The sequence below is a fragment of the Cebus imitator genome, unplaced genomic scaffold, assembly GCF_001604975.1.
Source record: "Cebus imitator isolate Cc_AM_T3 unplaced genomic scaffold, Cebus_imitator-1.0 Scaffold234, whole genome shotgun sequence".
NCBI classification, from domain to species: domain Eukaryota; kingdom Metazoa; phylum Chordata; class Mammalia; order Primates; family Cebidae; genus Cebus; species Cebus imitator.
This window is the reverse complement of record NW_016107549.1, coordinates 1,850,894-1,874,789: the sequence shown is the minus strand read 5'-3', so window position 1 is coordinate 1,874,789 and position 23,896 is coordinate 1,850,894. Positions and strand designations below refer to the sequence as shown.

Sequence of the window (23,896 nt, the reverse complement as noted above, 5' to 3'; positions counted from 1 at the left end):
GAGGTGTGGTGGCAGGTGCCTGTAATCCCAGCTACTTGGAAGGCTGAGGCAGGAGAACTGCTTGAACCCAAGAGGCAGAGGTTGCAGTGAGCCAAGATTGCGCCATCGCACTCCAGCCCAGGCAACGGTGTGAGACTCTGTCTCAAAAATAAATAAATAAATGTGGAAGGGGAGGCAGAAGAGGTGAGAATGAGAGAAACGGATGGGATTACAGAAACAGGGTCAGAGAGATGCTATGTGGCTGGCTTTGAAGATGGAGCCAAGAGACTTTGAATGTGGGCAGCCTCTAGATGTTGGAAAAAGCCAGGAAATTAGACAATGTATTTCTGTTATTTCGAGCTGCTAAGTGTGGTCATTTGTTTTAGAATGACAGCAATATAACCACAGAAATCAAAGACAGCACTCAGAGCTATGCACATGACCAAGGCCCCCGGATGCAATCGCACACGTGCACAAGGTTAGCACAGGGTAGGCACACTGACCTGGGCATTGACCAGCCGGATGAGCTTGTCCAGGTTCTTGAACCACATGTTGGCGTTCTCATATTGGAAGTCGGAGCCCATGGTCATCACAATGTGGTTGGTGAGGTAATACCGGCTCTGCGGGCCAGAGGGGAGTCCTAAGGCCAGAGGATCCTGGGCCATTCCTGTGTGTAGCTGTGTCTTGGTGTATATGGGGTGTGGCACACGGGAGGATGGGGACACAGATCAAAGTAGCCACCAGTTGTTGGGCAGTTCTTTTGGACCCATACATAGAAGAGGGCATCCAGGCACCATGCCATGCTAGCTCTTGCCTGGTCTATGCTATCTCTTCTAATGTGGAATGCACACAAATCCAGGATGGGGACATAGTGATGGTGAGGAGAAGGGCATCTTCCTCCAAAGGACATGAGAACATGATTACAGGGGTTCACACCTATAATCCCAGCTACTCAGGAGGCTGAGGCAGGAGGATCACTTGAGTCCAGGAGTTCAAGACAAACCTGGGCCACACAGTAAGACCCTGTCTCAAGAAAAAAAAATCTGTAGGCCGGGTGCAGTGGCTCACGCACTTTGGGAGGCCGAGGCAGGCGGATCACCTGAGGTTAGGAGTTGGAGACCAGCCTAACCAACATAATGAGACCCCATCTCTACTAAAAATACAAAATTAGTCAGGTGTGGTGGCACGCTCCTGTAATCCCAGCTACTTGGGAGACTCACGCAGGAGAGCTGCTTGAACCCAGAAGGCGGAGGTTGCAGTGAGCCAAGATTGTGCCTTTCCACCTCGGCCTGGGCAACACAAGTGAAACTCCATCTCAAGAAAAAAAATTTTGTTTTAATCTAAAACAGTATTTTTTTTGAGACCAAGTTTCACTCTGTTGCCCAGGCTGGAGTGCAGTGGCTTGATCTCAGCTCACTGCAACCTCTGCCTCCTGAGTTTAAGCAATTCTCCTGCCTAAGCCTCCTGAGTTACTGGAATTACAGGCATGTGCCACCACACCTGGCTAACTTTTATATTTTTAGTAGAGACGGGGTCTCATCAGGTTGGCCAGGATGGTCTCAAACTCCTGACTTCAGGTGATCCACTCACCTTGGCCTCCCAAAGTGCTGGAATTATAGGTGTCAGCCACCGTGCCTGGCTATCAATTTTTAGAGAAAGGAAAAAAATATATTTTTTAAGGAGAATGTGTTACGTCAGGCATGGTAGCTCACACCTATAATCCTAGCACTTTAGGAGGCCAAGGCAGGAGGATCACTTGAGCTCAGGAGTTTGAGACCAGCCTGGGCCACATGGCGAGACCTTGTCTCCATGAAAAAATTATGTTTTAGGCCGGGCACGGTGGCCTAAACAAAAAAAAAAAATTATGTTTTAAATTATAAAAATGTTAAAAATAGCCAGGCGCCATGGCCCACGCTTGTAATCCCAACACTTTGGGAGGCCAAGGCGGGTGGATCACCTGAGGTCAGGAGCATGGCCAACAGGGTGAAAACCTGTCTCTACTAAAAATACAAAAATTAGCAGGGCATGGTGGTGGGCACCTGTAATCCCAGCTACTCAGGAGGCTGAGGCAGGAGAACTGCTTGAACCCAGGAGGTGGAGGTTGCAGTGAGCCAAAATCACACCTCTGCATTCCAGCCTGGGAGACAGAGTTAGACTCTGTCTCAATCAATCAATCAATCAATCAAATGTTAAAAATAGAGGCCAGGTGCTGTGGCTAACACTTGTAATCTCAGCGCCTTGGGAGGCTGAGGCGGGTGGATCACTTGAGCTCAGGCATTTGAGACCAGCCTGGGCAACATGGTGAAACCCTGTCTCTACTAAAAATAAAAAAAATTAACTGGGCATAGTGGTGCATGCCTGAAGTTCTAGCTACTCAGGAGGCTGAGGTGGGAGAATCGCTCGAACTCGGGGGATGGAGGTTGCAGTAAGCTGAGATAATGCCACTGCTCTCCAGCCTGGGTGACAGAGCAAGACTCTGTCTCAAAAAATAATAATTAATTAAAAATAAAGAGGCACAATGGCTCACGCCTGTAGTCCCAGCACTTTGGGAGGCCAAGGCGGGCAGATCACTTGAAGTCAGGAGTTCAAGATCAGACTGGCCAATATGGTGAGACCCTGTCTCTACTAAAAATACAAAAATCAGCGTGGACACCCATCAGTAATGGTGCCCTCCCAGGAGCGGGGAACCACCAGGTTGCCTAAGAAGGGTTGAACTGGCCCAGGTCAGAAATAGAACAGGTCAAACTCCTGGGCTGGTCAGTAGTGAGATTGCGCCTGTGAATAGCCACTGCACTCCAGCCTGGGCAACATAGCGAGACCCTGTCTCTTAAAAAAAATACATTAAGCTGGATGTGATTGCTTGAACCCAGGAGGCAGAGGTTGCAGTGAGCTGAGATTCCACCACTGTACTCCAGCCTGGGTGACAGAGTGAGACTCTGTCTCAAAAAAAATTAAAAAAAAAGAGAAGGTGTTAGGGAATGCCTGTCCCACGGAAAAGGCTTGGTGCATTGTGTACACTGGACACGACGGTTCTGCACACCAGGGTTACCTGGGCAGTGGCCACATTTAGGAAGTAATCGACCAGCTCCTTGACGTTATACTCCGGGCTTTGGGGGTCCTCCACCACCGGCGGGTCGACACACAGCACATCCCAGCACAGATTCCTTGGTGGGTTGTAACCATTGGGAAGCACGCCTGCAGGCCACACCAGGTTCAAGGGGTGGCTCAGCACCCACACTTGCCCTGGTTTCAAAGCCTGCCATGTCCCACCCAGGATGGGCTTCAGAATTTGCATCCCAGCGCAAAAGGAAATGCAGGGCCTTTGTTCCCAGACTATAGAAGTTCCAGGACAGTGGCAGCAGAGCATGACATCAAGCCCCTTCTGAGTGTGTGGCCCCATGGCTGGCCCTGCCCTCACCAAGCCCCCTCACCAGTGAAGAGGTCTGCAGTCGGGGGCTTCAGGCTGGCACTGCCCCTCCACACCTGCTCCATCTCCAGCTTCTGCATCCGCACCCATTTATCTTGATAATCAAGGCGCCCGAAGAAGAAGCCATCAAAGCCCATCTGGGGATGGGGCAGGAAAAGACAGTGTGAATTAGTGCCCAGGGCCCCCCTCCCCCCACCACGCAAAACTCCCCTCTGCTTGGGAGGGGCGAGTCAGAGCACAGGTTAAAAAGCAGCACTAGGGGCCAGGCACAGTGTCTCATGCCTGTAATCCCAGCACTTTGGGAGGCCGAAGCGAGGACAGCATGAGGTCAGGAGTTCCAGTCCTTCCTGGCCAGCATGGTGAAACCCTGTCTCTACTAAAAATACGAAAAGTTAGCTGGGTGTGGTATTGGGCTGAGGCAGGAGAATTGCTTGAACCCAGGAAGTGGAGGTTGCAGTGAGCAGAGATCATGCCACAGCACTCCAGCCTGGGCAACAGAGTGAGACTCCATCTCAAAAGAAAACATTAAAAAGCAGTGCTTGGCTGGTGCGGTGGCTCTTGTTTGCGATTCCAGCCTTCTGGGAGGCCAAGGCAGGAGGATCACTTAAGCCCAGGAGTTTTTGAGACCAGCCTGCACAACATAGCAAGACTGTCTCTACAAAAAATTTAAAAATTAGCCAGGAGTGGTGGTGCGCTCTTGTAGTCTCATCTACTAGGGAGGCTGAAATGGGAGGATGGCGTAAACCTGGGAGATTGAGGCTGTAGTGAGCTAGGATTGTGCCACTGTACTCCGGCCTGGATGACAGAGCAAGACCCTGTCTCAAAAAAGAGAAAAAGAAAAAACCAAAAAACAAACAACAACAAAAAACCACATAGGGCTGAAACAGAGAGGCCTCCAGCTTATTTCCAAGCTTGGGGAAGTTTCAGAACTCACCACCCTGGGCTAGCAGGGAGAGGGTGGGTCCAACATCAGAACCCAGGTTCACCTCCCCAGCGCTGTCAAGCTCAGAGCAGGCCTGACTCCAAGAATAAGGTTCCCCCTTCCACAGCCTGAGGATGGATGGGGTCTGAGCACAGGTAAAGAAGCTGTTTTTAAAGCAGGCTAGACATCCATCTACCACCCAGTTTAGGGAGGAGCCAAGACCCTAGCTAATGGGTGGGGCCAGAACACAAGAGGGGCGGATTAGGGGAGGAGGCAGAGCCAGCCGGAGCTGGGTCAGCCTGGGGCTGGACATAGCCGGCTAAGGCCAGAGCTGGAAAATCACTGGACTTAAGGCTTACCCAAGAAGCAGGGCTTCAGCAGGCCTGGTCCTGATCCCTGTGAGATTGCACAGAGGGCGGGGCTTGAGAGGGCGAGGGAGGAGCCAGAGTGAGTGAAGGGGTGAGCCCAAGAGAGTTCGTGAGTCGCACGCACCTGCGCAAACAGCGAAGCCTGCTCCCGAGAGTGGCCGAAGGGGTCAACGTGCCAGGCCACACGGGGTCGCCCGTCATTGCCAAATGTGTCCTCCAGAAAGCGCAGCCCAAGTGTCATCTGGTCCACGATGGCGCCATAGTGGGTGGCTGCCTCATCGTTCATCACCCAGCCACCGTTGGCAAACTCCAGGCGCCCTGTGCCAGGACAGGCAAGGTCAGGGTCAGTAGTCAGAGCCAGGAGTGGGACCAGGGTGGGTGACACTGGGAATGCGAAAGCCTGCCTGTGTACTCAGGCCTGGCGGGAGGAAAAGGGGTCGCTCCCAGGCCATAGTTCCCAGATATGGGAAAGAGGCCCCCTGCATGGCAAGATTCCCAGAGGATGCACTACAGCTGGGGCCTTGTGGGATGCATAGGAGTCTCCAAATGGAGAATCCAGGCAGGCTAAGCGACATGCATGATGCAGAAGCAGAAGCAGAAGCTGGGCTGGGCTTCCTCTTTTCACTTCCTTGGGGCAGACTCACCCTGGCGCACCAGGTCTCGCACGACTTCCTGTGTGGCATTTGTCTGCTGGTGCCACCAACGGGAAAAGAAGGCAATCTCCACGTAAATGAAGCGACGGGTGGGATCCTCCAGTAAGGCAGAGATGACTGAGTCTAGGATGTACTGCACCCCGGCGTGCTGGATGTCATTCTTGACTGTGGATAACAGGGATAAGGCTCTTAGGGCACAGCAGAGCCAAGGGCATTATTCCTAGACACAGGAGCCCAAGCCCTGGATATCAGGGTGACACTGCCCCCACCCTAATGTCCAGGGCCCAGAAGGGATTCGAGGGGTCATGGGGATCCCCGGGACCAGTCCCCATCCTTTACTCACTTCCATAAAAGTACTGGTCCACGGTTTTGAGCCAGCCGACGTCATCATGTGTGTGAGGCACCAGATGCACGTTGAGCATGTTCGGCTGCACCGTGGGGCATGTCTGCACAGAGACCCCAAACACACACATCCTGTCATAAGATCAGGGGCTGCAAAGTAAGTCTTGATCTAGAGGTGAGTGACTCAGAGAGGACTGATCTCGCCTATGTGCAGAGGAGGCCAGGCGCTCCCAGGGTGGACACATACATAGTTGAGCTCACAGATCCAACTCCCACTTGGCACAACTTCACAGGGCAGCTCTCATTCACACTCTGGGAAAATAATTACAGAAGTAGCTGGGCGGGGAGTGGTGGCTCACGCCTGTAATCCCAGCACTTTGGGAGACCAAGACAGGCGGATCACTTGAGATCAGGAGTTCGAGACCAGCCTGGCCAACATGGTGAAACCCCGTCTCCAAAAAAAAAAAAAAGGAAAGTAGCTGATGTTTGTCTGTTCAGTGTTTGCAAACAGCAGATGGCCACCCTGGGAGGCGGGGTGATGTTATCCCCAGTTTTCAGATGAAAGCACTGAGGCTCAGGGGATAGGTGACTTGCCCAATGTCACACAGTCATGAAGTGAAAGAGCTAGGCTGGAATTTCAGGCAGGCTCCAGAGTCCCAGCTCTCAGATAGCACCTCCCCACACACATACACTGCTCACCTCCTGCTACCTCCAGCCCCTCCAATCCCACAGTTAAGTGCAGGCTAAGTCCAGGCAAGCATCCCGGAGACACGGAGGCAGGTACAATCAGACACAGTCCCATACTCAGATGCGCACAGCCAGACCTCACAATGACACAAAGCACGCACTCAGACCACACTGTCATATCATTAACCATTCACTAGACACCCACAGGACAGACCCACCCACACCTCCAGGCTGTATTCGGGGCTACACTCTGACTCCCGTACGTTTCCGCCCGGAGGCCCTACTCACCTCGTATCCCCCGGCCCTGGCACCGGGCGCCGCCAGCCACAACAAAAGGAAAAAGCAGAGAGGCAGGTGTTGTGGCCGAAGGGCGCGAGAGAAGGTCCAGGGGCCGGCTGCGTACGGGCAGCCGCGAGGGCAGACCTCCGAAGCCATGGCTCAGCAGCTTCTTCCTGGGGATTCCCCGGCCCAGGAACCGCCGGGCAAACGCCCCGCCCCCAGACCTGGCCCGGCCAATCGGCGGGGACGGAGGTGGGGCCAGGGCGCGGCCGGGCGGGGCCAGGGACAGAGGCCTTAACCCTGGGCAATCCCAGGGTAGGAAATGCCACTCTCAGGGCACTGGTTTGGCTAAAGGTGACTCTGGCGTCTCACGGGCTATGAAGAGTCTTGGAGTGTCTTTTAATGCCAGTAGGAGCGGAAGTGCATTTCCTAAGGGGGCAAGGTGTTCCCAGCGGGTGGAGTGTGTCCATCGACCTTCGCCTGTAGAGTCCTGGAAGGACCTAGCTTGCCTAAGAGGTGGATTTGACGAGAGTCCTATCCTGTGGGGATAGGACACTGGGTAAATACCCTTGGAGTGCTGGGGATGGGAGGCATTCAGCCTGGTTGAGAAGGATCCCCGGGTGTTCCCGAGAGGAAAGAGGGTCTGACAAGTGGTGAAGGACCCCAGGTCTTTCATGCCTTTCCCAATTCCTACCAGCTCATTCTCTGATAAGGAAACAAAGCCCAGGCCAGGCGCCCTGGCTCAAGCCTGCAATCACAGCACTTTGGGAGGCACAGGCTGGTGGATCTCTTGGGCCTGGGAGTATGAGACCAGCCAGGGCAACATAGGGAAAACCTGTCTCTACAAGAAATACAAAAATTAGCCAAGAGAAGTGTCGTACGCTTGTGGTCCCGTTAACCTGCTGATGTAGTGAAGCCTCAGGTTCTTAGTGCCACAAAGAATTAGACATGACAGGCATAAATAGCAAAGCAGCAAAGTTTATTAAGCACAGTAATACACTCTTGGAGAGGGGAGAGCGGACTGACTTCTGCGAAATGAGATAAGCACCAGTTTGGTGTATTTTGGTGTTTTTGTTGTTTTTGAGACGGTGTCTCACTGTCGCCTAGGCTGGAGTGGTTCTATCTCACTGCAACCTCTGCCTCCCAGGGTCAAACGATTCTCCTGCCTCCGCCCTCCAAGTGGCTGAAACTACAGACATGCGTCACTGCACCCAGCTAATTTTTGGATTTTTAATAGAGACGAAGTTTCACCACGTTGGTCACGGTGGTCTCAAACTCCTGACCTCAAGTAATCTGCCCACCTCGGCCTCCCAAAGTGCTGGGATTACAGATGTGAGCCACTGAGCCCGCCTGGGTTTTTTGTTTTTTTTTTTTTTTTTTTTTTTTTTAATTTTTTTTTTTTTTGAGACGGAGTTTTGCTCTTGTTACCCAGGCTGGAGTGCAATGGCACGATCTCGGCTCACCGCAACCTCCGCCTCCTGGGTTCAGGCAATTCTCCTGCCTCAGCCTCCTGAGTAGCTGGGATTACAGGCACGCACCACCATGCCCAGCTAATTTTTGTATTTTTAGTAGAGACGGGGTTTCACCATGTTGACCAGGGTGGTCTCGATCTCTTGACCTAGTGATCCAACCGCCTCAGCCTCCCAAAGTGCTGGGATTACAGGCGTGAGCCACCGCGTCCGGCTATTTTTTTATTTTTTTTTGAGACAGAGTTTCACTCACGTTACCCAGGCTGGAGTGCAATGGCGCGATCTCGGCTCACCGCAACCTCCGCGTCCTGGGTTCAGGCAATTCTCCTGACTCAGCCTCCTGAGTAGCTGGGATTACAGGCACATGCCACCATGCCCAGCTGATTTTTTGTATTTATAGTAGAGACGGGGTTTCACCATGTTGACCAGGATGGTCTCGATCTCTTAACCTCGTGATCCACCCGCCTCAGCCTCCCAAAGTGCTGGGATTACAGGCTTGAGCCACCGCGCCCGGCCTTTTTTGTTTGTTTTTCTGTTTTTTTGATACCGAATCTCACTCTGTCACCCAGGCTGGAGTGGGATGGTGTGATCTCAGCTTACTGCAACCTCTGCCTCCTGGGTTCAAGTGATTCTCCTGCCTCAGCCTCCCAAGTACCTGGAATTGCAGGCATGCGCCATCATGTCTGACTCATTTTTGTATTTTTAGTAGAGATGGGATTTCACCATGTTGGCCAGGCTGGTCTCCAACTCCTGACCTCAAGTGATCCACCCACCTAGGCCTCCCAAAATGGTGGGACTACAGACCTGAGCCACTCTGCCCGGCCCCTGGGGTTCTTTTAGATGTTTTTTTCTTTCCCGGGCTGCCTAATCTCTAGCAAGTATGTGCCTTTTGATGGGTGGGTTAATTTCTTGGTTGCTTCCATCCCACAATTTTAAGTATATGCATTAAATGTAGCCCATATGCATGAGCTTTAATGACCTAATTGCCATATGCAGTCATTTTTAGGATATATTTTCTCTCTAGTGTGCATGCCCATCTTTTACGAGCTGCCCCTTGCTGGTTCGGTCTGAATTTAGCCAGCCATGGGGTCTCCTTACTTCTTTGTCACTTTTATTTCGGGTCAACTTCTGCTTATCTTGCTTCTTGCTTACCTGCCTCTTTATCCTGCTTCTGCTCCTACTCATTTCTCCTTTTATCCAACCTCCAATTTCCTCTTCTATTCTCCTGCTTCAGTTCCAGCTACTTAGGAGGTTGACCACCAGGAAGCCAAGGCTGCAGTAACATCATGTCCACTCCAGTCTGGGTGACAGAGTGAGACTGTGTCTGAAAACAAAACAAAACCAAAACACCAGTGCTTTGGGAGGCGCGTGGATCACTTGAGGTCAGGAGTTCAAGACCAGCCTGACCAACACCATGAAACCCTGCCTCTAGTAAAAATACAAAAATTAGCTGGGCATAGTGGCACAGGCCTATAATCCCAGCTACTTGGGAGGCTGAGGCACAAGAATCGTTGAACAAGGGAGGCAGAGTTTGCAGTCAGCCGAGATACAGATCACGCCATTGCACTCCAGCCTGGGCAACAAGATTGAAACTGTCTCAAAAAACAAAAATTAGCCGGGCGCGGTGGCTCAAGCCTGTAATCCCAGCACTTTGGGAGGCCGAGGCGGGTGGATCACTAGGTCAAGAGATCGAGACCATCCCGGTCAACATGGTGAAACCCCGTCTCCACTAAAACTACAAAAAATTAGCTGGGCATGGTGGTGCGTGCCTGTAATCCCAGCTACTCAGGAGGCTGAGGCAGGAGAATTGCCTGAACCCAGGATACGGAGGTTGCAGTGAGCCGAGATCGCGCCATTGCACTCCAGCCTGGGTAACAAGAGTGAAACTCCGTCTCAAAAAAAAAAAAAAAAAAAAAAATTAGCTGGGCATGATAGCACGTGCCTATGATCCCAGTTACATGGGAGGCTGAGGTGGGAGGACTGAGCCCAGGAGTTTGAGGCTGCAGTGAGCAGAGATCGGGCCACTGCACTCAGCCTGCATGACAGATCAAGGCCCTATGGTTTTTTGTTTTTTTTTCCGAGATGGGGTCTGGCTCTGTCACCAGGCTGGAGTTCAGTGGCAAAGTGCCTCCCAAAGTGCTGGGATTACAGATGTGAGCTACCACGCCTGGCTTTTTTTTTTTTTAAAGGAAAAAAAAAAAAAAGGAAACCAAAGCCCAGATTATGTAGGTCAGCAGGGCCATCTGGTGAGTTGCCAGAGGGCAGAAGTCCCTGTCTTGTCCCTAGCACCTGACTTAAGACAAATGTTTATGAAGTACGCAAATGAACAGCCAGAAGCCTCCAGACTGGGGCCCCACACCAGGCCTATGGAGCTAGAGCCCTTCCCCTCAATTAGGAAGAACACCCTAATGAACAGAAGAGGCTGACGGCCAGAGTGAAAAACTTTATTATTAACATTTTTCAACGAGAAAGCAAATGGATACCCCTAGAAACATGGATAGCATATCCCCTAGCAGTGGGCAGGGGAAGGGAGGCAGGAGGGGTAGGCCTAGGGTGTTCTCTAGGAAAGGGCCAGATTCCCTCCATCCAGCTGGGGGCACTGAGACTGCCTCATTCAAGGAAGTCCAGGACGGCAGCTGAGGGCAGCAGGTTGAACAGCCAAAGGCTGGGCCTAGTGGATAGACAGGGTCCAAAATGTGACCCTTCTAGGCTGGTATCACCACGGGGGCGTCATGGGCTGAGGATTCTGCAGATAGGACATCACCACAGCAGAGATGGAGAGCCTGAGACAGGAGAGAGGTGTCAGTCCAGGATGGGCAGACGGGTCCCCCCACCTCTTACTCATGAGTTCCTCATCCTCTAAGCCAAGTCTCACATGAAGCTACTCATCATTTGCTTCGTGTCCTCTGAGCTCCGAGAGTTGGCAAAGCTGATGAAGGAGCAATAGACGGCGACCCAAGCACACCACTTCAGCTGGGGAAAAATAGGTGGGTGGGCAGGTTAGGTCAGTGAAAGGCACACCAATGAATCCCCCGAAGCCACCTTTCCAGACACCAGTTCGTGCCCATTGATTCCATCTGATGCAGCTGGGACCTTACCCCTCGAAGAGTTCTTAGTCCCACCAGCACATGGCATACTCCAGATACATGGTTTCCAGTCCTACTGCCCGGCCTGTGTCTCTCAGGGCCAAGAGAGACTCAGACATACCACATGCTTAAGACCCTGCCCTTTTTCCACGAGTCCCCTCCAAGTTGCTTCAAAGCCTGGCCCCACCCGCAGACCAATCTGCCACATCCCCACCCTGACCCAAATCGTTGACTTCCCCAAAGACTGGGGCTTTTTTGGCCCAGCGTTACCCCAGCCCCACTCCCGGCCGATCTCAGGTCCCGCCCCATCAGCGCCGGCCAGACGCCCCCCTTCATTCCAAACCTGCTCCCGGGCCTCGTTTTCAGGTCCAACTACACCCTTGGAAGCTCAACCCCGCCCACCTTAAGCATGAGGCCGCACATGCTGAAGATCATGCCCAGCAAGTTCATGTAGTCCGGCGTCGGATCGTCCAAGGCTGGGTTACACTCGCTCGGCGGGGGCTTGTACCTGCGACAGGCTCGAGGGTCAGGGGCGCTCAGGTACCGCCCTCGGGATGGACAGGCGCTTCCCAGGGCCCCGATCCACACCCACAACCCGAACCCGGTGGCCATGACGCTGGTGTCCTCACCTCAGTACTTTGTTTGGCCTCCGTGGGTCCGACATATTGTTAGTGGACATAGCTAGTCCAAAGCCCGGTCACGCCTCTTCCGCTGCGGGAATTGCAGCTTCCGGTATGCAAGTGAAGGGCAGATTTTAGAGTAACACCCAAAGCCCTCGCATTTCCGTTCCTCAGGACGGAGGCTTGGACTCCCCCTACCCAGAGAATGGAGACAGGAGAGCCCAGAAATCTTCCTTGCAAAGGGGAAATTGGGAAAACAACCTGAAAGCGGACTTGAATAGCTCTAACCCGAGCACTCAAATGCCAAAATGATGAAACCGGAAGAAACAGGAAGTAGGTCAGGGAGGACAATAATAGGGTTACACCCAAGCGTGGGTTTCCAAGGCGCGGAATCTTCCGTACACACCGATTTAAAGCGGCGAGGAAGGGACCCTGGGACCATGGCTTTCCCTGAACCAAAGCCGCGGCCACCGGAGCTGCCGCAGAAACGGTTGAAGACGCTGGACTGCGGGCAAGGGGCGGTGCGAGCCGTACGATTTAACGGTGAGGGCCTTTGTCTTCATTCCGGGTCCTCCTGCCGCCTCCTGAGGCCGGCGGCCCAGTAACCCCTGCCTGGTGTTCCCCAGTGGATGGCAATTACTGCCTGACGTGCGGCAGCGACAAGACCCTGAAACTGTGGAATCCACTTCGGGGGACGCTGCTGCGGACGTACAGCGGCCACGGCTACGAGGTGTTGGATGCGGCCGGGTGAGCCGGGGGCCAGGCCGGGATGGGAGCGCTGAGGCTGGGATCCGAGTTCGATGCTGATACTCCTCCTCCTGTCCTCCAGCTCCTTTGACAACAGCAGCCTCTGCTCCGGCGGCGGAGACAAGGCGGTGGTCCTGTGGGATGTGGCATCGGGGCAGGTCGTGCGCAAATTCCGGGGCCACGCAGGGGTGAGTGAAAGCCTAGAGACCTTCATTGGAGCGGAGGGGACCCGTTTAGCGCATAGGTGGTGACAAGGACACCCTCCATTACACCATAAGGATCCCTTCCCCAGATGGCGATTCCCCGCTCTGCGTGCCAGGCTAGGCAGTCACCAACCCCTGTCCTCGCAGTTCCCCCAAAACCTTTCACCTCCCCTTCTCCTCACCTTTGCTTTAACTGACACTGGGAACCCTACCTTTATCCCAATCCTCCAAAGTCCAGCCTCCTCTGAGTGACAATAACTTTCTCAGAAGGTGAACACGGTGCAGTTTAATGAAGAGGCCACAGTTATCCTGTCCGGTGAGTCTGGGGCCTCGGCAGGGGGGCCCAGGGTGCTGCCCTCCCAGTCCAAAACTGACCTCACCATCATGCTGGCCTCACAGGCTCTATTGATTCCAGTATCCGCTGTTGGGACTGCCGCTCACGGAGGCCTGAGCCAGTGCAGACGCTGGATGAGGCCAGAGATGGCGTGTCCTGTGTGAAGGTGTCAGACCACGAGGTCCTGGCAGGGTGAGTGGAGCCAGGACCTGGTCTTACCCCAGGTGTCACTGGGAATCATAGCTGCCCCCATGCTCAGATTAAAACCTACTGTCACCTGGGCGCAGTAGCACACAGCTGCAGTCCCAGCTACTCGAGAGGCTCAGGTGGAAGGGATCGCTTGAGCTCAGGAGTTTCAGGCACCACTGCACTCTACCTTGGGTAACAGACTGAGACTCTGTCAAAAAAAAAAAAAAAAAATCAGGCTGGATGTGGTGGCTCAAGCCTGTAATCCCAGCACTTTGGGAGGCTGAGGTGGGCGGATCACCTGAGGTCAGGAGTTTGAGACCAGCCTGGCTAACATGGTGAAACCCCATCTCTACTAAAAATACAAAAATTAGCCAGGCATGGTGGCGGGAGCCTAGTCCCAGCTACTCTGGAGGCTGAGGCAGAAGAATCGCCTGAACCCAGGAGTTGGAGGTTGCAATGAGCCAAGATTGCACCACTGTACTCCAACCTAGGCGACAGAGCAAGACTCTCTCAAAAAAATATATATATATAAAATAATTTTTTTAAAATTAAAAATAATCATAAGGAAGAAAAAAATACCTTTTTCTATTCATTAAGTGGAGATCATAAAGATCTTCACATTGAGAAGGTGGAGGAGGGCCAGGGGCGGTGGCTCACACCTGTAATCCCAGCACTTTGGGAGGCTGAGGTAGGCGAATCACAAGGTCAGGAGATCAAGACCATCCTGGCCATGGTGAAAACCCGTCTCTACTAAAATACAAAAAATTAATCAGGCATAGTGGCTCACACCTGTAGTCCCAGCTGCTCAGGAGGCTGAGGCAGGAGAATCACTTGAACCTGGGAGACAGAGGTTGCAGGGGTGGGCAGAGATCATGCCACTGCACTCCAGCCTGGCGACAGAGCAAGACTCTGTCTCAAAAAATTAAATAAATAAAGAAATAAAAATGCCGGGCGCGGTGGTGTGTGCCTATAGTCCCAGCTACTCGGGAGGCTGAGGCTGGAGGATCTCTTAAGTCCGGGGGTTCTGGGCTGTAGTGCGCTATGCTGATCGGGTGTCCGCAGTAAGTTCGGCATCAATATGGGAGCGGGGAACCACCAGGTTGCCTAAGGAGGGGTGAACCGGCCCAGGTCGGAAACGGAGCAGGTCAAAACTCCCGGGCTGATCAGTAGTGGGATCGCGCCTGTGAATAGCCACTGCACTCCAGCCTGGGCAACATAGTGAGACCCTGTCTCTTTTAAAAAAAAAATAAAATAAAAATAAAAAATAAGGAAGAGGAGGAGTTGGTCTTGCTTTCTCAGGGCTGAAAGAGGCAGAAGAAATCCACATATAAGTGGACTCTGGATTCAGACCTGCATTGTTCACGAGTCTACTGTACTTTGAAAAGTATTCCCTCTGGTGGCTGTGAAGGTGCATAGAGACCAGAGTAGTCCAGATGCTGGTGTTGGGTGGTGGGGAAAGTGGTGGGATGTCCTTAGTACTGAGGAGGAAGAGCTGGAGAATGCAGGAAAAGGGGGAATCAGAAGGACTCCATGGGTTTGGAAAGGGGGTGTGGGTCGTGGAAATGATGGAGTTAGCCTGATTAGCCTTGGGCCTGAGTCTCAAGGCCAGAGCTTCAGAATTCCACCCCTGTACCCTGGATGAGCAGGCCCAGCGGGCTGGGAACGCACAGTGCTGCCTGGAGCCATGGCGCCTAGTCAAGGCTCCCACTGGACCTACCCTCTCCTGCAGCTCTGTGGATGGCCGCGTGAGACGCTATGACCTGAGGAAGGGGCAGCTCTTCTCAGACTACGTGGGCAGTGAGTGGCCGGGGATGTGGGGTAGGCAGGGAAGATGGGGGACCAGCTAGGGGCATCCCAGCCTCACTACCCACCCCTCTCCCAAGGCCCCATCACCTGCACCTGCTTCAGCCGGGACGGGCAGTGCACCCTAGTGTCCAGCCTGGACTCCACATTGCGGCTCCTGGACAAAGACACAGGGGAACTGCTAGGCGAGTGAGTCCTTGTGGTCATGGGGTCCCCTTCCCTCCTCTCCCACCCCTGGAAAGGACCAAGACCCCCATCCTGCCTGCCCTAGGTACAAGGGCCATAAGAACCAGGAGTACAAGCTGGACTGCTGCCTGAGTGAGCGAGACACACATGTGGTCAGCTGCTCTGAGGACGGGAAGGTGTTCTTCTGGGACCTGGTGGAGGTGAGGTGCCCCCAGCCCCACCTCATACCTAGGTGCCTGCCCCATCTCAGCCCTGTCTTTACCCCAGTCACTCTAGGACCTGAAAGCTAGGATCTTTTTTCTTTTTTTGAGATGGAGTCTCACTCTGTTGCCCAGGCTGGAATAGGGCAATCTAAGCTCCCTGCAACCTCTGCCCCCCAGAGTTCAGGTGATTATTGTGTCTCAGCCTCCCGAGTAGCTGGGATTATAGGTGCCCACCACCCACACCCAGCTAATTTTTTTTTTATTATTTTTAGTAGGGACAGGGTTTCACCATGTTGGCCAGGCTGGTGTCAAACTCCTGACCTCAAGTGATCCACCACCTCAGCCTCCCAAAGTGCTGGGATTACAGGCCCGAGCCACTGCACCAAGCCTGAGCTAGGATCTTGAAGAAGTGAGATGATGAGGCACAAAGGGCATTCCAGACAAAGGGAACAGCATATGCTAAGGTGTAGAGGTATGGCCTGCACATGCATCAGTCAGGAAACAAAGGCTTCAGGGTGGCAGCAGCTGCAGCAAGATCCAGATCAGGCTGGGCCACAGATGCCAGGCCAAGCTACTGGCACTGACCCCTGGGCAAAGGAGAGCCAACACCCATGTCTAACCCTGGGTGAGACAGGGCTGTAGTCATTCAAGAAATTGGAGCTACATCTGAGCATCCTTGTGCATGGTTTCAAGCCCTAAGCCCCGTCCTTGACATGTTCCAGCCTGGTGCGGAGTCAGGCCAGAAACAGACCATCCTGGTGTGGCAGGATCAGGGCTTGGGGGACCACAGTGAAGGAGACATCAGCCATAGGCTTGGCCAGAGGAACTAAGGCCCATAAGAGGATGGAGGGAACTGGGGGACCCTGGAGACTTAGGGGACAAAATCTTGCTTTAGGAAGTAAGATAGCTAGAATGTTCCACCGATTTCTTGTGGGCACAGTAGACCAGAAGTTGCCTTGGAGGGCAGGCACGTGAAGCATTTTCAAGGTGGAAAGAGGAACCGTAGCTTGCTTGAGGAACTGTTTACATCATGCTGTAACCAAAGGGTATCAGGGAAAATGGGGATTATTAGGGCTGCCAAGTGGGCAGGATGGAGCCCAGCTGGTGGCAGGGAACAGGGAAACTGCGAAAAAGGCATGCTCCAAGCAGGGTGGTGGCAGAAAATCAGCAGTGTCTGGACACGGTCTAGAAGCAGAGCCAAGAGGACTGACTGACAGAGGAATGTCAGGTGCAAGGAAAAGACTCCCAAGGCCAAGCGCAGTGGCTCACACCTGTAATCCTAGCACTTTAGGAGGCCAAGGTGGGAGGATCACTTGAGGCCAGCAGGAGTTCAAGACCAGCCTGGGCAACATGGCAAGACCTCATCTGTAATTTTTTTTTTTGAGACAAAGTCTCACTCTGTCACCCAGGCTGGAGTGCAGTGGCCCAATCTCAGCTTACTGCAACCTCCAACTCCCGGATTCAAGCGATTCTCCTGCCTTAGCCTCCTGAGTAGCTGGGACTACAGGTGCCCATCACCATGCCTGGCTAATTTTTGTATTTTTAGTAGAGACTGGGTTTCACCATACTGACCAAGCTGGTCTTGAACTCCTGACCTTGCAATCTGCCCACCTTGGCCTCCCAAAGTGCTGGGATTACAGGCGTGAGCCACCGCACCCAGCCTATTTTTAAAAGTTAAACAATTAAAAAATCAATAAAAGAGACTCCCAAGACATGTGGCCTGGGAGGACAGAGCTACTGAGGGGCTCAGTCTAGGGTAGATTTATTTTGCAGTGTCCAGGAGGCAATTAGAGGCAGGTGGCTGAAGGTCAGGAGAGAGATGACGGAGAGCTCCAGGAAGGACTGAGATGGGGGTGCTCAGGGACCTCAGGAACCAGGGCACAGCCTAGCCACAGATAACCATTCCCCATCCCTTGCTCCACAGGGTGCCCTGGCTCTGGCTCTGCCTGTGGGTCACGGCGTGGTGCAATCACTGGCCTACCACCCCACGGAGCCCTGCCTGCTGACCGCCATGGGGGGCAGCGTCCACTGCTGGCGGGAGGAGGCCTATGAGGCAGAGGATGGAGCAGGCTGAAGCCGGAGGACCTACCACCAGGACCAAGGACAGACAAAGATGCAGAAGGACCGCAGAGACCATTTTATTCTAGAGATGCAGCTGACCAAGGAGTAGGGGAGGGGCTGGGTCTGCAGATTAATAAATAGAGGGGGGATAAGGCCTCCCTGGAACCGCAGCTGCTCAGTCCTCGTTCTTCTCGGGCATGAAGGCATCCACCTTCTGGGCAAAGGTTTCAGCCACAAGCAGGGGGAAGACCAGGGAGGCATCGGCATAGACCTGTAGGGGGGTACTGGGTAAGCTGTGGGACCCATGGCCATAGTCCCAGAGACCCTGTACCCTGTCCAGCCCACCCATACCTTCACAGGCTGTGCGTCCATCCGGATCTTGCCCCAGGAGACAGCCTCGTCTGGTCGGGCGCCCGAGTCAGAGCCATCGAACTCCTGGGCCGTGTTGATGTAGACAGCATAGTTGGCCCCGTTCCGCTGTAGGGAGGGAATAGGGAGGGTGTGCCCAGTCAGCCAGTCACAGGAGACAGACACAGAAAGGGACACTATAGCCAAGCAGGCTGAGGTGTGCGTGCTAGATGAAGGAAGCCCTTGGCAGCCCCTCGCTCCCAGACAGGGCTCATGGCAATGCTTGGGGTCACTAGAGCTGCTGGGCAACAATGGCCATGTGTCCCAGAGGTGTCAACTCTATCTTCAGAAGCCCTGCAAACCTAGCCACCTCCTGCGTCCACGGGCCCGACCCTGGTCCCTGCACGGTCACCATGGCCCTGGACTGCAGTTCTCACTCGCCTGCCACCATCTGTTCCCCACGTGGCCACCAGAGGGAGCACGGGAACCCCCACCTCCCTCAGTGCAAAGGCCAAAGCCCTTGCCTCAGCCTACAAGGCCCAGCAGGCTCCCCAGACACCTCCCCGCATCACCTCCTGGCCCTCACCACTCCACTCTCCCCTCACCAGTCTCCCAGCTGTTCCTGGATTACTTCAGGCACTCCAGAGCCTTTGCACCGGCTGTTCCCTCTGCTGAGAACTTTGCAATCCAGAACCCAATCCTAGCATAGCTGCAGAAACTCCTGGCATGGTAGATAACCATGTGGCTCCCGGGAGGAGCTTCCCCAAACCTCTGCTCCCAGCTCACACTTCCAGAAGCCTCCTTCCAACACCCCTTATTGGACAGCACCCTTTCTCTTCTTATCCCATCATCTAGTCTTCGTAGCAATGACTGCCACCTGACAAGGATGTCACTGGGACCTCTACTGTTTTGCTATCTCCCCAACTAGAACATCAGTCCTGGGGAGCAGGGATCCTGGCCTGTCTATTCATCCTGTCTCCCCAGCGCATAGCATAGGCCTAGCACACAGCACGTCTTCACAGTGGGCCGGAGTGCCACCCCCACTCACCATGAGGTTGGCGTTGGCAATGTGGTGCTTGACCACACCCCCACCCAGAATGATCATCCCAGTGCACTTGGCAAAGATGGCCTGCGTGTTGATGAGCCTCAGGTCTGGAGGAAGAGGGCCGAAGTCAGGCCTTGGGCTCAGCCGGCCCTCCTTCCCCTCCCCTCTGTGGCCCCAGCATCTTACCCTCAACGATGTCCAGTACCAGGCCCGGGTTCTTGTAGGAATGGAAGAAGATCATGTCGCCCAGCGAGCCGTCTGTAAGTGCTGGACTAAACACAGGGATGTGGTTCTGCAGGGAAATGACAGGACAGTGGCTGCAGCTCAGAGCCTTGTCCCTATGCCAGCTGCGTCACTTCCCTCCTGTCTGATTGTGGGCGGGTGCTTCATTTCTCTAGGACTGTTACCTCAATTGTAAGGTAAGTGTAACAGTAACATCTCTCACAGATGAGGCCTATTATGAGAAAACCCGCAGACAACACTTAGGATAGTGCCCGGCACATAAAGAACCATCCTATTCTTAGCTTGCTGGGCTGTTTCTTTTTTTTTCTGAGATGGAGTTTCACTTTTTTTTTTTTAATAGAGACAGGGTTTCTCCATGTTAGTCAGGCTGGTCTCGAACTCCCAACCTCAGGTGATCCATCTGTCTTAGCCTCCCAAAGTGCTGGGATTACAGGTGTGAGCCACCGCACCCAGCCGAGTTTCACCTGTTGCCCAGGCTGGAGTACAATGGCGAAATCTCAGCTCACTGTAACCTCCGCCTCCAGGGTTCAAGTGATTCTCATACCTCAGCCTTCCAAGTGGCTGAGATTATAGGCGCATGCCACCATACCCAGCTAATTTTGTATTTTTTTTTTTTTAGTAGAGATAGGGTTTCGCCATGTTGGCCAGGCTGGTCTCGAATTCCTGACCTCAGGTGATCTGCCCACCTCAGCCTCCCAAAGTGCTGGGATTACAGGCGTGAGCCCCTGCACCTGGCCCTCTCTTTTTTTAAAGAGCCATCCTGGGCAACATGATAAGTCCCCATCTCTACAAAAAAACATCAGCCAGGCATGGTGGCATGCACCTGTAGTCCCAGCTACTTAGCAGGCTGGGACAGGAGACTCGCTTGAGCCCAGAAGCTCACTGCGGTGAGTCATTATTGTGCCAATGCACTCCAGCCTGGGCAACAGAGTGAGACTCTGTCTCTTAAAAAAAGAATAGGTAGGCTGGGCGTGGTGGCTCACGCCTATAATCCCAGCACATTAGGAGGCCAAGGCCAGCGGATCACCTGAGGTTAGGAGTTCAAGACCAGCCTGGCCAACATGGTGAAACCATCTGTACAAAAATACAAAAATCACCCAGGGATGATGGTGGGTGCCTGTAGTTCCAGCTACTCGGGAGGCTGAGGTGAGAGAATCACTTCAACCCAGGAGGCAGAGGTTGCAGTGAGCTGAGATCCCACCACTGCACTCCAGCCTGGGCAACAGAGCAAAACTATGTCTCAAAAAAAAAAAAAAAAAAAAAAAGTATTTTTTTTTTTTTTTTTTTTTTTTTTTCAGGTTCTGATGATCTAAATAAAGGGAGTGGGTAGCTCTTATTTTATAGCCTCTGGGAGTGTTGGACCCTGAGCCAGGCCCCAGGGGAGTTGCTAAGTGCTGCCACCACTGTTCCAGAGATAGTCTGGGAGGAGGATAAGGAGGCTGAGGCCCCACTAGTTATCTGGGTGACTTCAGACAAAATTACCTAGCCAGGCCAGGAATGGTGGGCCATGGCTATAATCCCAGCACTTTGGGAGGCCCAGTGGGAGGACTGCTTTGAGGCCAGGAGTTCAAGACCAGCCTGGGCAACATAGGAAGACCCCCATCTCTAAAAAAAAAAAAAACTTAAAAATTAATATTGTGGGGCACAGTGGCATATGCCTGTGGTCCCAGCTACTTAAGAGGCTGAGGTGGGAGGACTGCTTGAGTCCAGGCACTGCAGCCTGGGTGATAGAGCAAGATCCTGTTTCAAAAAAAAAAAAAAAAATTACCACCCCATCGATGTTGGAGTCTCCTCATCGAAGAGTGAGGATGCTAAGAATAACAGTAGTGACTCCCCAGGTGGATGGAAAGATAAAGTAAGTTAACACATGCCAAAGTCTAGCTACTTTGCCCTCGCCTATATCCTCACCTTCTGGGCCCAGTAATACACGGACTCTGGGCTGTTGATCTCCTTGCCCAGGCGGGCGATCATCTTTGAAGGTGTCCACTTTACACCCTAGGAAAGGACATGAGCTTCAGCCCATGCCTCCCCTGACTCCTACTGGACTGGCCCCTCCAGGTCGCTCTGGCCCCACCTCTGTGTTCTGCTCCAGCACCATCTGGTCCAGAATGGGCATCAGCCAGTCCTCAAACTTGCAATAATTGTTATTGGGCACCAGCAGGTTTCCGATCCTGAGGACAGGAGACATGTGGGCATCTGGGCCCAGGACCCTTGGTCCAGCTCCCATGCCCACCACTCAGGGTTCCCACCTGTTGATCCCATTCTCCCGGAGCTCCTTCCCTCTGAGGCTAAACTCGCCCAAGTAGGTGGGGGCCAGGCACTTGATGAGGTCTTCCTCCACTCCGCCAGCTGTAGTCACCAATACATCCACCTGCAGCCACAAGGCAGTGAAGTTGGCCCAAGAAGGAAGACCCTGCCCTCATTCTGGGCAGGACTTCTAACCTCATCCTCGTCCAGTTACTCTTACAAGGGAGCTTTGCTACAGAACAAAACATGATTCTATTCTTCTGCTTAAAACAGACTCCTATCTCCCCGTCTCACTTAAACGATTAATAACTGCATCGCCCATTGACCCAGAGGCCAAGGCCACGGCCCCACCAGGTCCCCACCATGTTGTGCTGCACAAGGTAGCGAATGGTCTCACGGATGCCTGAACTGATGAGGTTGGATGTATATCCCAGGAAAATGGTGCAGCCAGTGAGTGGGCGGCGGCTCTGGGTCAGGTCTGCGTGTTGGTCTTCATCCTGTGACAGCGGTTCCAGCTTCTTCTCAATCTGGGGGTAAGGGCCAAGTAGAGTTAAGCACTGGCCCTAAATTCCAGCCCCAGGACTACAGGTGGGCTCTAGAAACAAATTCCACCCCAGGCCCTGCCCATTCAGGGATACAGGGCCAGTTCTACCGGGAACCAAGGAACATCCCCTGTGCAAACCCTGCCCCTTCCCAGACCAGATCTCAGGACACGCATTCGGGATTTGTCCCCACCCTTTTAGGAATCAGAGGGCTCTCCTTTTCAGATCCTGTCCCTTCCCCAGTGGCAAAAGCAAATCTAAGTTCAAGCCCCGGGGCGCTGAGACTTAGGCTCCTCCTCGGCCATGTGTTCCCTTAACCTGTTTTGCCCCAGGCTCCGCTTATTCCAGAAAGCTTTAGACCTAGAACCCGGCCGCCCACCAAGAAACGGTCCCTGCCTCCTCAGGCTGTCCTAGGATGTAACTACTGGAGTGCAAAGTCCCCTTCCCAGGACAAAAGTCCTGTCCAGTATAGATCCCGCCTTCTTCGAACTGCTAGATCGCTCAAATAAAAGCCCCGCCCCCTTAGAGTACTGCCCTGGTTCTACAAGCCACGCCTCTCCGCGGCCCTGGAAGTCCCGCCCCCGTCCTCACCATGGCATTGACTTGCTGTACAGCGCGCCCGAAGTTGGTTGCTTGGAAGCCAGTGGTGCCGAAGGCCTCCAGCAGTGCGCGGTAATCCACGCCGCGGTTGAAGTCGTAGCCCCGGACCTGGGCGCTTTCGGGCGGCAACGTCGAGCTGTGCTTTAGCACTGCGGCCAGCGCCGCCGCGGGCGCCTCCCCTTCCAGGGAACCTTCCATGCACCTGCAACCGGCTCTCGAGTCACAGATGCCCCTAGGCCAGGCTTACGGCGGTCCAGAAACGCGTTAAACCCCGACACGCACGTCTCCACACCACAGGAAGCCAGGAAAGCGCCTTGGAAAACCGGAAGTTGCTCGATCACGTGACCCTCTTTAGTCCTCTTAACCCAGGTAGCTGCCGTCCTTACGCATGTGTTCCGTAATACGGAAGCCGCGAGGAGCCTTTATTCCTTTTCACGAGTTCTCGACTTCGCATAAATGAAGATTCTCTTTTTGTTTTCATTTTTTTTGTACAGACCATTTTTTTAATTGTACATTTGTCTACGTCTGTTATATTGTTTTTTTTAAACAAAATATTTTGCATTTATTTATTTAATTGTAGTAAAATGAGGAGATATTTAAAACATTACTTCCTGATCACTCAGCAGTTAATATAATGTTGCTTTGTCTTTATAACGCGCTGCATGTCCCCTTAACATTCAGAGCCTTTCCGATTGTCTTCTGTGAACTCTGATTTGCTACCAACTGTATTTCGAAGAAACCTAAAGACTTTATCCATTGACTCCCTCATTACTTTGTTAAAAAATTTGTTATGTTTCGGGGACATAAATATTTTTCCAGTATAAATATTGGTGGGAAAGCACTGTATTGAGAGACACATTCTATGAAGAAGTGCTCTATATGGAAAGCATTAATTGTGGAGATGTTCAGGCCAGGCGTGGTGGCTGACGCCTGCAATCCCAGCACCCTGGGAAGCCGAGGCAGGAGGATCACTTGAGTTCAGGAGTTCGAGACTAGCCTGGGCAACATAGCAAGACTATGTCTCTACAAAAAGGAAGAAAAGTAGCCAGGCATGGTGGTGCATGTCTGTTATCCCAACCACACAGATGGCCGAGGTGGATCACCCGAGCCCAAGAGGTGAGGCTGCAATGAGCCCTGATCGTCCACTCTGGGCAACAGTGTGAGGCCCTGTTTGAAAGGAGATTGAGAGAGGAGAGGAGAGGAGAGGAGAGGAGAGGAGAGGAGAGGAGAGGAGAGAGAGAGAGAGAGAGAGAGAGAGAGAGAGAGAGAGAGAGAGAGAGATTCTGTAGAGAATACTAGGCTCTTATTCTTCC

General features: G+C 53.2%; 5 protein-coding genes across 11 annotated transcripts in view; 2 read left to right on the top strand and 3 right to left on the bottom strand.

Moving 5' to 3' along the window:
* Positions 1-6,890, bottom strand: part of MAN2B1 (mannosidase alpha class 2B member 1) — a 22,464-nt gene extending 15,574 nt beyond the window's left edge. For 3 of the 4 annotated variants that reach the window (XM_017497819.2, XM_017497820.2, XM_017497821.1), the window contains exons 1-7: positions 6,667-6,890; positions 5,693-5,795; positions 5,341-5,514; positions 4,821-5,014; positions 3,411-3,543; positions 3,029-3,174; positions 483-599 (exon numbers count right to left, since the gene is read on the bottom strand). In XM_017497819.2, the coding sequence (XP_017353308.1) occupies positions 483-599; positions 3,029-3,174; positions 3,411-3,543; positions 4,821-5,014; positions 5,341-5,514; positions 5,693-5,795; positions 6,667-6,813 (1,014 nt within the window). In that variant the 5' untranslated portion in view covers positions 6,814-6,890. The remainder of the gene's footprint in view (positions 1-482; positions 600-3,028; positions 3,175-3,410; positions 3,544-4,820; positions 5,015-5,340; positions 5,515-5,692; positions 5,796-6,666) is intronic. The other variant, XM_017497822.2, reaches the window with a different exon arrangement.
* Positions 6,891-10,554: 3,664 nt separating this feature from the next.
* On the bottom strand, positions 10,555-12,116 carry WDR83OS (WD repeat domain 83 opposite strand). The gene is made up of 4 exons (XM_017497816.2): positions 11,842-12,116; positions 11,615-11,720; positions 11,002-11,099; positions 10,555-10,909 (listed from the first exon to the last, which is right to left on the bottom strand). Exons 1-4 carry the CDS (start codon positions 11,889-11,891, stop codon positions 10,843-10,845), a joined length of 321 nt encoding a protein of 106 aa, XP_017353305.1. The 5' UTR covers positions 11,892-12,116; the 3' UTR covers positions 10,555-10,842.
* Positions 12,117-12,121: 5 nt separating this feature from the next.
* On the top strand, positions 12,122-17,728 carry WDR83 (WD repeat domain 83). Of its 2 annotated transcripts, none has more exons than XM_017497815.2 (9): positions 12,122-12,375; positions 12,459-12,579; positions 12,662-12,767; positions 13,050-13,098; positions 13,182-13,308; positions 15,035-15,102; positions 15,189-15,297; positions 15,380-15,494; positions 17,422-17,728. In XM_017497815.2, exons 1-9 carry the CDS (start codon positions 12,141-12,143, stop codon positions 17,569-17,571), a joined length of 1,080 nt encoding a protein of 359 aa, XP_017353304.1. In that variant the 5' UTR covers positions 12,122-12,140; the 3' UTR covers positions 17,572-17,728. The 2 variants fall into 2 exon arrangements, 1 of the variants encoding a protein (XP_017353304.1); XR_001816241.2 differs by having other exon boundaries at positions 12,241-12,375; positions 12,459-12,562.
* On the bottom strand, positions 17,620-22,897 carry DHPS (deoxyhypusine synthase). Of its 3 annotated transcripts, none has more exons than XM_017497813.1 (9): positions 22,575-22,896; positions 21,804-21,968; positions 21,444-21,565; positions 21,269-21,365; positions 21,103-21,189; positions 19,138-19,243; positions 18,955-19,058; positions 17,910-18,035; positions 17,620-17,829 (listed from the first exon to the last, which is right to left on the bottom strand). In XM_017497813.1, exons 1-9 carry the CDS (start codon positions 22,779-22,781, stop codon positions 17,734-17,736), a joined length of 1,110 nt encoding a protein of 369 aa, XP_017353302.1. In that variant the 5' UTR covers positions 22,782-22,896; the 3' UTR covers positions 17,620-17,733. The 3 variants fall into 3 exon arrangements, with proteins under 3 accessions (XP_017353302.1, XP_037583515.1, XP_017353303.1); XM_037727587.1 differs by lacking the exon at positions 22,575-22,896 and adding an exon at positions 22,302-22,378; XM_017497814.1 differs by lacking the exon at positions 21,103-21,189 and having other exon boundaries at positions 22,575-22,897.
* Positions 22,868-23,896, top strand: part of GNG14 (G protein subunit gamma 14) — a 6,631-nt gene continuing 5,602 nt past the window's right edge. Inside the window, exon 1 of the mRNA XM_017497818.2 lies at positions 22,868-22,952. The gene's annotated coding sequence lies outside the window, so the exon portion shown is untranslated. The remainder of the gene's footprint in view (positions 22,953-23,896) is intronic.

Bases quoted from the DNA above. Each gene is read 5' to 3' on its own strand.
- WDR83OS (XM_017497816.2), bottom strand. From the start codon at position 11,891: ATGTCCACTAACAATATGTCGGACCCACGGAGGCCAAACAAAGTACTG. The intron at 11,721-11,841 runs GTGAGGACACCA...AGCCTGTCGCAG, and splicing joins AGGCCAAACAAAGTACTGAG to GTACAAGCCCCCGCCGAGCG. The intron at 11,100-11,614 runs GTGGGCGGGGTT...ATTTTTCCCCAG, and splicing joins TGTGCGGCCTCATGCTTAAG to CTGAAGTGGTGTGCTTGGGT.
- WDR83 (XM_017497815.2), top strand. From the start codon at position 12,141: ATGATGAAACCGGAAGAAACAGGAAGTAGGTCAGGGAGGACAATAATA. The intron at 13,099-13,181 runs GTGAGTCTGGGG...CTGGCCTCACAG, and splicing joins GGCCACAGTTATCCTGTCCG to GCTCTATTGATTCCAGTATC. The intron at 15,298-15,379 runs GTGAGTCCTTGT...TGCCTGCCCTAG, and splicing joins ACAGGGGAACTGCTAGGCGA to GTACAAGGGCCATAAGAACC.
- DHPS (XM_017497813.1), bottom strand. From the start codon at position 22,781: ATGGAAGGTTCCCTGGAAGGGGAGGCGCCCGCGGCGGCGCTGGCCGCA. The intron at 21,366-21,443 runs GTGGGAACCCTG...TCCTGTCCTCAG, and splicing joins CGGGAGAATGGGATCAACAG to GATCGGAAACCTGCTGGTGC. The intron at 18,036-18,954 runs GTGAGTGGGGGT...CCCTCCCTACAG, and splicing joins TTGCCAACGCCAACCTCATG to CGGAACGGGGCCAACTATGC.